This window comes from Delphinus delphis, chromosome 5 (genome assembly GCF_949987515.2).
Source record: "Delphinus delphis chromosome 5, mDelDel1.2, whole genome shotgun sequence".
In the NCBI taxonomy this organism is placed as follows: domain Eukaryota; kingdom Metazoa; phylum Chordata; class Mammalia; order Artiodactyla; family Delphinidae; genus Delphinus; species Delphinus delphis.
Window position 1 is genome coordinate 137,812,535 of NC_082687.1, and position 12,856 is coordinate 137,825,390.

General features: G+C 46.7%; 1 protein-coding gene across 2 annotated transcripts in view; it reads left to right on the plus strand.

Moving 5' to 3' along the window:
* Window positions 1-5,040: 5,040 nt before the first annotated feature.
* The window catches only part of LOC132426202 (HAUS augmin-like complex subunit 3), a 171,408-nt gene continuing 163,592 nt past the window's right edge, over window positions 5,041-12,856 (plus strand). The window contains exons 1-5 of one of the 2 annotated variants that reach the window (XM_069540704.1): window positions 5,041-5,149; window positions 5,914-5,969; window positions 6,343-7,396; window positions 8,359-8,798; window positions 10,355-10,583. In XM_069540704.1, the coding sequence (XP_069396805.1) occupies window positions 6,488-7,396; window positions 8,359-8,798; window positions 10,355-10,583 (1,578 nt within the window). In that variant the 5' untranslated portion in view covers window positions 5,041-5,149; window positions 5,914-5,969; window positions 6,343-6,487. The remainder of the gene's footprint in view (window positions 5,150-5,913; window positions 5,970-6,342; window positions 7,397-8,358; window positions 8,799-10,354; window positions 10,584-12,856) is intronic. The other variant, XM_060013084.2, reaches the window with a different exon arrangement.

A 12,856-nucleotide genomic window follows, 5' to 3' on the forward strand; every position in this document is an offset into this window, starting at 1 on the left:
GGACCCACGGGGTTGTTAAGAGCAAACCTGAGTGTTGTGGGGCCCGTAGAGAGCCAGCGGGACCAGAACAGGGCCCCGGGCGTCCTGTGCCCTCTCTGCGTGTGCCCTCCCACGCCCACCTGGGCCTCGGTGGACGAGAGCTTGGAAGCCCAGGCTCAGGTTTGGGTCTGCGCCCTCACTGTGAGGCGGCCCTCAAGCCTCAGTGCAGGCCCAGCCGGCTGGGGCGGCTGCAGGAAGGCTCTCCCCCCACCCCACCCCACCCCACCGTGGGCCCTGACTCTGTGACTCTGCCCGGGCAGAGCGGGTCTCAGAAACACGGCGCCCAAGCTCACTTCCTCGGGCGGATGGAGCTATGGCCCCGAGGGCCCCCGCCCTCGTGTCTGCCCCAGACAGTCCCCACCTGCTGGGTGGGAAGGCTCCTGCACTCTCCACCCTGTCTCTCTGGGCCAGCTAACCGGGTCCCCGCCACGGCCGTGCACAAAGGACTCTGACCACACGCAGCCACATCTTGGGCGGTAGGGCAGGTTCTGCGCCAGAGTCTGGGGCCGCCCAGGGGGCCTGGTGCTGGCCAGGTGGGCATGTTACAAGAGCCACGCTGGACAGAGATGGGCCACCCACCCGCCTGTTCACCGGGAGGGACTGTGCTGTACCGTTCTGTCTTTGTAACATAAATACAGATTTTTATACCTCACCTCTCTGGCTTCCGGTTCTTTCCATCACCATGTTGGGCTCCCCTCCCCTCGGCCTCCATAGGGAGCCTGAGCCCACTGGCGGGCTTGGTGGTCCTTAGCACCCTGCCCATAGCCTTGGCTTTCTGGGAGTCCCAGGAGACCACGGGCTTCCCAGAGGGCTAGGTCGGGTCCCAGGAGACCTACTAGTCGGCCACCAAGACCCCACCATCACAGCTGCCTCTCTGGACAGTCACCTGGAGATGAAGGTGGGGGTCAAGGTGGAAGCCCCGCCCCCCCCAGCCTTGGCCTGTTTGCCAAGCAGGAGCTCTTGCCGGCCTCAGACTTTGCCTCTGGGGCTGGGGCACTGCCCCGTGAGGACAGCTAGGCCCTCAGGGTGCTCCGTGCCCGCCAGGTGTCCTCTGCTGGTGCCCGCAGCCCACCCGCGCGTGTCTGTGCCCTTTCTGCACAGCGGCTGCTGGCTCTAAGGGCTGCAGCTCGAGAAACCCTCCTTGTCCCCAGGACGTCCTGTCGTGCAGGGTAGGGGTGTGAAGCGGTGTGGCCCCAGGGAGCGCAGCCTGGGGAGGAAGTGCCCACCCAGAGTCGGGCAGCCAGGATGGGGCTTTCCCGGGGACCGGGGCTGCCATGCTGGGCTCAGGCACGGCGCGCACAGGCGGCTCCGCGAGACCTGCCCGCGGGTTTGGTGCGCGTCTGTGGGAGAGGACCTAGAGGGACGCTGGGGCATCTGACTTGTCCTCCCTCCCCCAGCAGGAAGCAGTATTCTGGCCTCTTGAACCTGTGTGAGTCCCCTGGGGGCACCTCTAGAAAAGAAGGGAATCCTACTTGGGATGCAGCTGGGGCCTTGAGCCGCCAGGACTCGGGCATGAATGTAAGTGGGAGTATTTGAATCTAAATATTACTATGACTTTAAATCACCATCACTTTTTATTGAGGGCGTCAGGGCTAAACACTTGAGGTAGTTAGCACCTGAGGTCCTCACCCTGGGCCTGTCTCACAGGCAGCTGAGTCTCAGGGAAGGTGCCTGCCTTAGGTCGCCCGCCGGAAGGTGGTGGCCCTGGGACCCGACCTAGCCCTCTGGGAAGCCCTTCCACGGCCCAGTGCCATCTCTGAGTGTCAAGCCTGGATCATAGCAAGTACCACCCACGCCCCAAGCGGGAGGACACCCGCCTCAGTCTCAACCCTCCCGCCCACGCTCTCCTTGGCAGCCAGATGGCTTCTGGTGGTCCTGTTGCCCCCATCGCCTCCAGGATCAAAGCCAGGTGCCCTGCCCTCTCCCCACCCACTCCTGTGCCTTCAGCTCAGCCCAAGCCCACCCCGGCTCCCTCCCCCGTCCCTCCACACTCACCAACCCCTCGGCTCCCAGCTCCCGGTTCCCAACTCCTCTGGGAAGTGGGTCTTCCGATCGCACTTTTGCTGGGGTTATGGCCGCCCAGATCGGTGCTGGGGTAAGCTGGCTACTCAGTGGCCAGGCCCTTTTCAGGCTGGTTCCTTCCCTCCTTTCCCAGCTCCTCGCCAGGCCAAGCCTCAGGGCACACTAGCCTCAGAGGGATCTTTCCAGAATGTCACTGGGATTATCTTCTTACCCGTCTAGTTTGCGGTCGCTCTCAACCCCTCCGTCCTCATTGCCTGCCGGCTCCTCAGCCTGTCCTGGTGATCCTTAGGAGCTGCCAACCCCCTCCAGGTGCCTCGCTGCTCCCACCCCCGCCGGGTCGTCTCGGGCAGCTCCTCACCCCCAGCCACTCAGGAGTTTGAGGACTGAGTTTTCACCTTCGCACATGATTGTCAACGTGATGGAGGACAAACGCGCTCTCCTCCCACCCTCCTCCAGCCCCACAGTGTAAGGTACACAGTGGTGTTCTTCTGAAGGGGAAGGACCAGGAGGGAGAAAAGGAACCAGAGCCACTTCTTACTCAGCTGCACACGGACAGTCATGCAGACTCTGGCTCTCCCTGGCCATCAGGCCCCAGGCGTCTGCCCTCCAGGCTGCTCTCTGCCCTACCCCCCCATCTTCACCCCCAACCCCCGCCAGTGCACAGGATGCTCCCAGCATCTGTCTCTTGCCACCGATGGTCAATTTCGTGACTGCAGAATCGAGCTTCTAACACTGTGTGAGAGTGTCACTCCCCCACCTGAAGGATGGACTCCCACCACCGTCACTGAAAACTATCCACACATCTGAAAACAAAAGATCTTCAACATCAGACTGCAGTTTAACGTATCTGAAAAGAAATCGTCCAAAACCTAAAATTCTTTTTAATATCAATAGGGGAAAAATGATTTCCACAGGAAGAATGGAAATAACAAACACACTCACATTTTGGTCTGTTTAGTCCAACTGAGTCTCACGGGCTTTCGCAGGGAAGAATCATCACAGGTTCCCTTTACCTTTTGACTCCCTAGGTTCTCCACTAAAAGCCCAAATGATTTTGATTGGAGGAAAGAAAGCTTGTCCTGGGAGTACGTGTAACACGCTTGCTTTCTTAAATTCCGAATGCAGCCTCAAGTAGAGAAGTACCCTAATAACTCCAGTTCTCAAGGAGAACTTTCTGAGTCTGGGTAGTTAACCCTCTAGTATTTGTCATTTGTACCCTGGAGGCTAACACCGTTGTGATTTTTTACTTTTTATATTTTTAGGGCTTTTTTTTTTTTTTTTGACTCCACGAACATCTTTCAGGCAAATAACTGCGGTCAGCATTTCAAAGTCATACGCGGAATTTTGTGGGCCCAGGAAACGACGCAGGAGTCACTAGGAAAAGTGGGCTGATAGTTCAGCCTCCGTGTGCTGGGGTCTCACCCTCCCACGTCCCAGGGATCTTTCATGAAAGCAGCCCTTTTCTTTCTGCATCCTTACTTCTGTCTCCTCTGAGTTCCTCCTCACAGTCTATAAATATCCCCAAGTTCCTCCCATCTTAAAACAAAACAAAACCCAAGCCCTCCCCCCAGCTCTGCATTCCCACCCCCTCATCTCCTGTCGTCCTGCTGTTTTCTCTCTCCCTCAGTCTTTGCCTCCTCAGCAGAATTTCTTGAAGGCGCTGCCTCCACAGCCTGCCCTTCCTCCGCAGAAAGCTGCTCGGTTCCTCTCCCCGCAGCTCGCCCCCATCCCATCCCCATCCCCACGGCTGCGCAAAGGAGTGAGTCTTCCCGGGCCCGGGGCTCTAACCCAGCCTCCCACCTCACACCAACAGGACCGTTCCCCGCCCGCCCGGGGCCAGGGCCCTGCTTTCGGGCCGGGCACTGCTCTGTGAATTTTTTCTCCTGTAATGTTTATTTTTCCGATCATTTTAGGCTTTATCGTCTTTTGGAAGAGGAGGATTAAAAAAGTAAAACGAATTCATAAATATGTGCAAGTCAAGATTAATTTCATGGTATCTGCCCCAGAACATTATTCTTTCTCTTCTTAAAAATACTAAGAAAAATTATCCGGAAAGACTTTTGCCCTTACGATGTCGCACTAGACAAGGACATTGTCTAACAAGCCACCTTAGGGCCATTTGATGCTGGGGGTGGGTGGGGGGGTATTGACTATGTAGTAATGACCAGGGCCCCAACCTTGCACATTTAGATGTTAATTTGTAGAAGATTGGTAACTTAAAAATGATTTGTGTCTGGTAGAGATGCAAATGAATTCTGCCCAATACAAATGATAACCCCCAAAAGTCTGGTTTCATTGGACGGTAGGGCGTCAACCAGATTTGCATCAAACTCGGCAATCTTATTTGAGCACTGCTCCTTTCGCTGACCACACATCTTCCGTTTCCGGCATCCTCCTTGGAAACCGTCTCCATCCCGACACATATCCACTGTATGTCTATATGAGTTATAGTTTCAACTTTTATTTAAAAGTCGTATGTGGAAAATGGGATTGTCAGGTGAGGGCTTGGTAACTAAGCGCTCCTGCAAAACAGCGTTCATCGTAAAAGGCTGTGAGGCGAATAAGTCCGCTCCGCGAGCTCGTCCACGCGCACTCCGGAGGGGAGCGCGGCCCCGCGGCCGGGGACGACGGGACACAGAGGCCACGGGGCCGAGGCTGCCCGGTCACAGGGCGGCCGGCAGGGCAGGGCAGGGCGGGGCTGGCTCCGGTGCGCGCTCCCGACCCAACGAGGGTGCGGCTGAAAGCCGGCTCCTCAGAGGGTGTAAACGGGGTACTGCGTGCAGGCGCAGCGACTGTGCGAGGCCGGACCTCCCGCCTAGGCGACCCCCAGACCTCACCCCACCCCTCCCCCTCGCGCGCCCCGGCCCCGCCCCTGAAGCAGGGAGTCAATCAGCTCGCTCCCTGCTGGTAGACGTCAGGCCGGGGGCCCGCCCCATCCAGCCCCGCCTCTTCCGACCCTGCGCCTGTGCAGAAGGTCGCCCCGCGACCCGACCTCGGTTTTCTGCGCGCGCGCGGGGGGCGGCGTTCCCGTGAGGCCGTGCGAGGCGTGGCGGCGGGCTGTTGAGGGGCACGAGCCGAGCTTTCTGAGGTATGTGGCGGCCGCCTCGCGGTTCTATCAGGCGGGAGGTGGGGCTGTGGGAGCGGCGCGGGTCAGCGGGCTGCGTCTTTCTTCCGGGCGTCCCTGGGGACGTCCTTCGGGCGCGCAGGTACTTGCCCGCGCGGCGCAGTCGCTGTCCGCAGGGCGAGGGCCCGGGGGTGCGAGTGGGGGCCGGGTGGGTGAGGGGAGCGTCCGGAGCTTGGCGGCTCCAGTGCGGTCGGGGGGCGGCGCCCGGAGGGTTGAGGAGAGCCGCGGGGCACTGGGGGCTCCCTCCGGTGCGGGGGGGGTGCCGGGGGCGCGAGTGAGGGGCGAGGGGCGCGGCCGGAAACGGGGGGCTCCAGTGCGGGCGGGGCGGGGGCGCCCGGGGCCCCGCCCGTCCAGGCCCGACCCTGAGGCGCTGCTAGGACGCGGGGGGGCGTACCTGAGCCCCGCAGGCCGGCCGGGCACCCGCCTGAGGTTTGTGCAGTTTGTCTTGGCGCCGATTCGGCGGCCTCTGTGGACGAGTAGTTTATTGACGCGCGTCCCAGTCATCGCTGAATGCATCACCCCAAATCACCGAGTGCCGCAGATGTGTTACTGGGGCCCTCCTCTGTGCCTCCTGTTTCCGTCCTTGGAGTTCGCAGCGTGGACAGGTGGTCCCTGTGCTGAAACTAATAAATGCCTGAAGTACCTTTATTGAACGACTGCTCAGGCCTTTGGCTCTTCTCGAGTCGGGGGTGGTTCTTAAACCTTAAGCCTGATTTTCTCTGCACTAGGTTCGTCGTATCTGACTGGTTCTTGCGTGAATGCGGATGCTGACTGAGTTATTCAGGTAAATATTTAGTTGACTCTTCGTAAAAAACTTACCATATTTATTTCTGTTTTCTCAGGAAGGACAGGGAAAGGAGGCTGCTTAGCCGCGTGATGGCTTGGATATATTTACATCCATGTATTTTGAATTAAAAACTGAACTGCTGCTTTCTAAAATACAACGTATTTTAAACCGTGTTATCTTTGGAAAAAATAGGATTTCCTTGTTAATTAGGTTTTCATTACTGTTGCATTGTTCTAAGTAATACCCTGATTGTTTATCTTCATCAGACTTTCCAGCTACAACTGTATCTTGTGATGTTTAGCTGTATCATCCTTTCAAAGATATAGTTGCCCTGTTTGTGGTCTAACACTTGTTTTTTTTCCCCCCCCAGGAGAAATTATTATAGAGTCTAAAAATATATTTCCCCCTTCTCTGTGGACTTAACATAAAATTAGTTTTGTATGTATTTGGATTCATTTTCTAAATATCAACACTATAAAACCTTATCAGTTACAAAAAATTTGGGTAGTTAAACCATGAGTTGTGGAAAGGAGTTTGTGGAAACGTTAAAAAAAATTGATTATCCCAAAGCTGATATTCTTAATGGGGAAGATTTTGACTGGTTGTTTGAGACTGTTGAAAATGAATCATTTTTGAAGTGGTTTTGTGGGAATGTGAGTGAACGGAACGTATTATCTGAAGAGGAATTGGAAGCTTTTAGCATTCTTCAGAAATCAGGCAAGCCCATCCTAGAAGGAGCAGCGTTGGATGAAGTTCTTAATACCTGTAAAACTTCTGATTTGAAGACACCTACCCTGAATGACAAAGAGCTGGAGAAATTAGAGGATGAGGTTCAAACTCTGCAGAAATTAAAGAACCTGAAAATTCAGCGACGTAATAAATGCCAGTTGATGGCTTCAGTAACTAGCCACAAGTCTCTGAGGTTAAATGCTAAAGAAGGAGCAGCCAATAAGAAGCTGAAGCAGAGTCAGCGAATTCTAAATGCTACCAATACTAAGATCAGTAATGAGCTTCACGCTCTTACTGATGGAGTTGCAAAATTACTGGTGTTCTTCAGACATTCGAATTTGGGTCAAGGGACAGATCCACTGGTGTTTTTATCTCAATTTTCATTGGAAAAATATCTAAGCCAAGAAGAGCAAAGCACAGCAGCATTAACCTTATATACCAAAAAACAGTTCTTTCAAGGTGTACATGAAGTAGTTGAAAGTTCAAACGAAGAAAATTTTCAACTTTTAGATATACAAGCGTCCTCTATTTGTGATAATCAAGAAGTTCTTGAGGAGAGACGGCTAGAGATGGCTAGGCTGCAGCTGGCATATATTTGTGCTCAACATCAGTTAATTCACTTGAAAGCAAGAAATTTGAGCCTGAAGTCAAGTATAAAATGGGCAGAGGAGAATCTTCATAGCCTCACTAGCAAGGTAAACATGAGAAATGGGACTGGATTCATATTGAAATTGTTGTTGATAATGGAGTAATACTGATAGTAAAGTCTTTAGAAATGGGGATATAATAAGGAATCACAGTCTCTTATTTTCTGTTTGTTCAGTGTTTAGTTGTGATCTGTGTCATTGTTTCGTACAAATAGATCTTCATATTAGCCGAGGGCAGAAATAGTAATTATAACCCGACCACATTATCTAGTTCATTTTAAACAAAAGTACTTTTGCATTCTGTGTTGGTTCAGATACAGATGACCCTGACATTTCCTTTTTTATGATGAATGGGTAAAGAGCCTTATTGCTGTGTTACGGGTTTTCTGCCTTGTTTGCGCTGACCAGAGGATGGTGCTAATGAAGTTAGAGATCCGGTTCAGTGGATTGAAACCCTGATTCTTTTCTAAGAATGTATAGATGTATTATAGTTAGCCATCTGCACTCTTGGGAAGCTTGCTTTCTTGGTAATGTAACCACTAGATAGTTGAGTAAAAATAACAGCTTTTCTGAAGCTGAATACCTATAACTGACACAAACTTTGGAATGATGTGTGAAGTCCTGTTATTCTGTAGAAGTGCTGAAATCAACAGGCAGGCTGGGAGAATAGCTACTGAGATTATTTTAATTTTAAGAAAAACTTAAATAGTATACATTAGCATTCGGTGAGTAGTGTGATTTTTATTAAGACAAACATGACAAGATGTCCATTACTGTGTCTAGTATTTTACATGGTAGTAATAGCATTAAAAGTTAGCAATTCATAATGGCTTTACCCTTGGCTTAGTCTACACTTTGCTTTTTTAAACTGTGATTTTGGCTTCTGCTAATATGAAATAAGTTATTAGTGAGTATGTTACCTGATAACCTAAAATGGAAAGTGAAAATAATTTAAAAACTATTTCAACTTTATACTTACAGTTTGAAATGTAATTGTTTTCTTTGTGTAGGTTCTTGGCAAAGATATTTTGGATGCTAAAATTTCTAGCTTGAACAGTGAGATTCTGAAACTTGAAGAACAAATCACTCATATAAAAGACAAAATTTTGCCTGCTGTGGTAAGAGAGAATGCCCAGTTATTGAATATGCCAGTTGTAAAGGGAGATTTCGACCTGCAGATTGCTAAACAAGACTATTACACAGCAAGACAAGAGTTAGTTTTAAATCAGTTGATAAAGCAAAAGGCATCATTTGAACTTGTACAATTATCTTATGAAATTGAATTGAGAAGGCATTTGGACATATATCGTCAGCTTGAAAACTTGGTTCAAGAACTTAGTCAAAGTAATTTGATGCTCCACCACCAATTAGAAATGCTGACAGACCCATCTGTATCTCAGCAGATAAATCCAAGGAATACCATTGATACCAAGGATTATTCTACTCATAGGTAGGCTTCATTGTTTCTTTAGTGAGTAATTATTTTTCCATTCGTTTTTGTAAAATACTAGAGTTTGAACTAAAATTGTGGACGTTTAAAGAATTCTTTGCACTCCGTTTTTGGCCTTTGTATTCTGTTCTTCCACCTTTCTGTTATATTCTTATATGTTTCTTTTTCCTTTTTAATTCTTGCTCTCTTTTTCATTTATGTTAAATCTGGAAGTAGCTGGTTTAGAGGTGAGGTGGATGGGTTGGAGGATTGAAAATATACAATACAAGGTCTTTATTCGTGTTTAGGCACTATTTATTGATAGATGTTTTTAGATTTGGGGCAGGAGTTTAACTTACAGCAGGAAGTTTGAATACAGCTGGGTGAATAGCAAGTATTGCAGAGCAGAGAATTGACTTCATGTGGAGAAGGCAGCAGTAGAGAGGAGAGAAGACTTCATTTTTGCGTCTAGTCAAGGTGAATCAGCAAGAATGAATGCTAGCTTCCAGTCTTTTCTGGATGTCTAAGCAATTGATGGTATGGGGATACTGAAATTGGAGGGCTAAAGTAGTCAAAGGACTCAAAAATCTCGATCCTACTCCTGATTTTTCTCTAGGCTAGAAGAAAATCATCTAATACTTTGTGTTCTTATTAATGAAATGAAGGGCAGGGATAGGGCTGCCTCACTGCACACTTTCAGAGGTGGCATTGACCTCATGATTCTGTGTAAATGGTGCCCCCTGGAATTGTGTAGTGACATTCCACAAGAGCAGAATTAGCCTTAGGCTTGAACCTGTTTTAGGAAACCTGTTGCAACTTGTTAAAATAATTAAAATAATACATTTAAGAAAAATTCTGAGAAAAAGAGCAGGCACTTTTTGTCATAAATATGTAGAAAGTGCTGCCTCACATTTTTCCATTAGTCTTGTAAGACATTTCTGCCATTAATGTTTGAAGTGTTAAAGTGACCTCATGGTTCATTAGGAATTTAATTTGTCAAGCAAATATGGACATGACTGGAGTAGCAAGTTTACTATTACTATTTACGTGGCTCTTTACTGTTTACTTTTTTAAACATTTTACATTGTTTATATTTTCATTTTTTCTCTTTTAAGTTTACCACAGTCCTTTAAAATTAGGTAGGTATTACGATGTGAAAATTAAGTCTCAGAGGTTGACTTGACTTAGGTCTTACATGGCAGCCAGAACTCAGATCTAGGTCTTCTGTTTCAAGTTCATTGCTGTTTCTACTACGTCATAGTTGTGTTCTGTGAAAGAATTGTTTTCTAGGGAGGTACCTCTGAAACGTTTGTTTGAGGTAGGTTAATGGCAGTTAAAGTCAAAAAATTTTTTGTCTAAAACTTGGAAGATGGGAAAACTGGGGATTCAGATACAGTAATTAGAATACATATTTCTGTAATGAGGTAGTATTTTAGTTGGAATGTTTTTAGTTGTTTGATTAATATTTATAGGTTGTTAGCTTTCCCCAAAGATGCCCCAATATATAGTGGATTATAATTTTGAAAACTGTACTGACTTGAGAATTTTTTTCTGTAATTTTTAATCTTACATTTTAGGCTTTATCAACTTTTAGAAGGAGAGAATAAGAAAAAAGAATTGTTTATAACCCATGGAAACCTGGAAGCAGTGGCTGAGAAATTAAAACAGGACGTTTCTTTGGTACAAGAGCAGTTAGCAGTATCTGCTCAAGAGCATTCTTTCTTTCTGTCCAAACTAAATAATGATGTGGACATGCTTTGTGATGCTTTGTATCAAGGAGGAAATCAGCTTTTGCTTAGTGATCAGGTGGGTGTTTGCTATAGTAATTAAAAATACTTAAAAAAATAGTGTTCAGGGCTTCCCTGGTGGCGCAGTGGTTGAGAGTCTGCTGATGCAGGGGACATGGGTTTGTCTCCCAGTCCGGGAGGATCCCGCGTGCTGCAGAGCGGCTGGGCCCGTGGGCCATGGCTGCTAAGCATGCGCGTCCGGAGCCTGTGCTCCGCAGCAGGAGAGGCCACAGCGGTGAGGGGCCCGTGTACTGCAAAAAAAAAAAAAAAAAAAAAAGTGTTCATTGTAAAAGATGCTAAAGAAAATGTTAACATGAGGAAAATATTACTCCATATCTCATTGCCCTAATAACATTTTCATACCTCATTTTTATTCATATAAAAACATGAATATATTTTTCAGATCGTTTTGATCAGTGCACACAGAATTTTAAAAATTTATGAAATATTTCAGATGTAGAGGGATATATAATGTTTATGCTAAGAATTAAGAAAAATAAAACCACCCCTGTATTCTTTTCACCTATCTTAGTAAATAGAGGATTGCCCTTATATCTCTAAAATCCTCTGTACACTTAGTAATAGCGTGCTCCTCCTAATAGCATTCTCCTCTCTTCTTCAAAGAGTAACTACTACGCTTAATTTTGTCATTCGCTTTCTTTTGTTTATAATACAGACCATGTGTTATTTAGTTTTGTATGTTTCTGAATTTTATATAGATTGTATTAATGTATTCTTTAGTAACTTGCTTGTTTCTTAATATGATTTTGAGATTCATCCATGTTGATATTTGTAAAGCTATAGCTCATTTATAGTTTTCTCTTTTGTATAGTTAGTATTCTCTTATGTGAAATTCCACAATTATCTGTTCTGTTGACAGACATTTAGATTATTCCCAGTTTTTGCTGTTGTAGATCATACAGCTATGTATAGTCTTGTTGCATGTCTTGTAGATGCATGCCTACACACACACACACACACACACACACACACACACACACTCACACTCACACATCACTCGCTGTCCCCTCACACAGGCGTGGAATTGCTAGATAACAGGTTCAGTTTTACAGTGTACATCAAACTGGTTTCTAAAGGGGTTGTATCATATTGTACCAGCGATGTTTAAGAGATGCTATGTATCCATATCCTGTTCATCACGTAGCACTGTCTGATCTATAATTTTCTCTCACTCTGTAGAGATGTAAAATAGCGTCCCGTTGAGATTGTAATTTGCATTTCTCTGATGGTTAGGGAGGTTGAACCCCCTTTCAGTAGGAGTTATTTATGTATTTCAAATACCAGTCCTTTGTCAGTGATGTGTGTTATGTATATTTGCTCCCTATTTGTGGCTTGTTTTTTTCTTTTTTACTGTTTCCTGTTAGTTTATTTTTGGCTTTTTTTTTTTTTTTTGCTGTTTTAATGTCATGTAATTTAATCACTCTTAAAGTTTGCCCTTTTTTATATCTTGTTCAGGTTTGCCCATAATATCATAATGATAGTCCCCTTTACTTTATCTTAAAGTTATGCTGTTCAAGTTCAGTTCTTTAATCCACCAGGAGTTTATTTTTATGTATGACATGAGAGGTAGAGTTCTCATTTTATTTTTATTTTTTCCCTATGAATAACCAGATTGTCCCATCACCATTTATTGAGGCATACAAATTTAAAATCAGTATCTTTCTGGTGAAGGGACCCCCTTACATTATGAGATAACAAAAGGAGCCTTAAATGCCTTCTGCCTTCATGTATGTTTTGTTAGATATTTTGGGCACCACCACTTCTGAACCATAAACTGGGTTCAGACTCTGTTTTCGGAGGACCCAGGTGACTCCTATCTGGGCTGTAATTCTAACCAAGGGCTCTTCCACCTCTGGCCATCCTGATCTTAAGATTGTTGGTGTCCTTGGAGTCCTTAGTTTATTATGAAGAGTCTCCTGTTTGACTTCCCACCTTCTGTGGACCTTGGACTTTGATTTTTCTCCCAGGAATCATGGATTCTGATTTTCCAAGATTGGCAATTGAATAAGCACCTCCTGGGCTCCCTTACCAACCTGCATTGTTTTATGGTCTTGTAGTTTCTTTTAATGTCTTGTTACCTCTTTGTTGCTTTTAGGAAGCTTTTGTTTTGTTTGACTAAGTACTTCATTTCACCTTTCACATTTTTTCCTGTAGAAAAATTGATCTGAGTAACTAGCTTACTTTTCTTGAAATAAGGCGGCTTATGATTAGTTTTTTTAAATAATTTTTTTACTGTGGTAAAATACACAAAGTGTAAAATTTACAATTTTA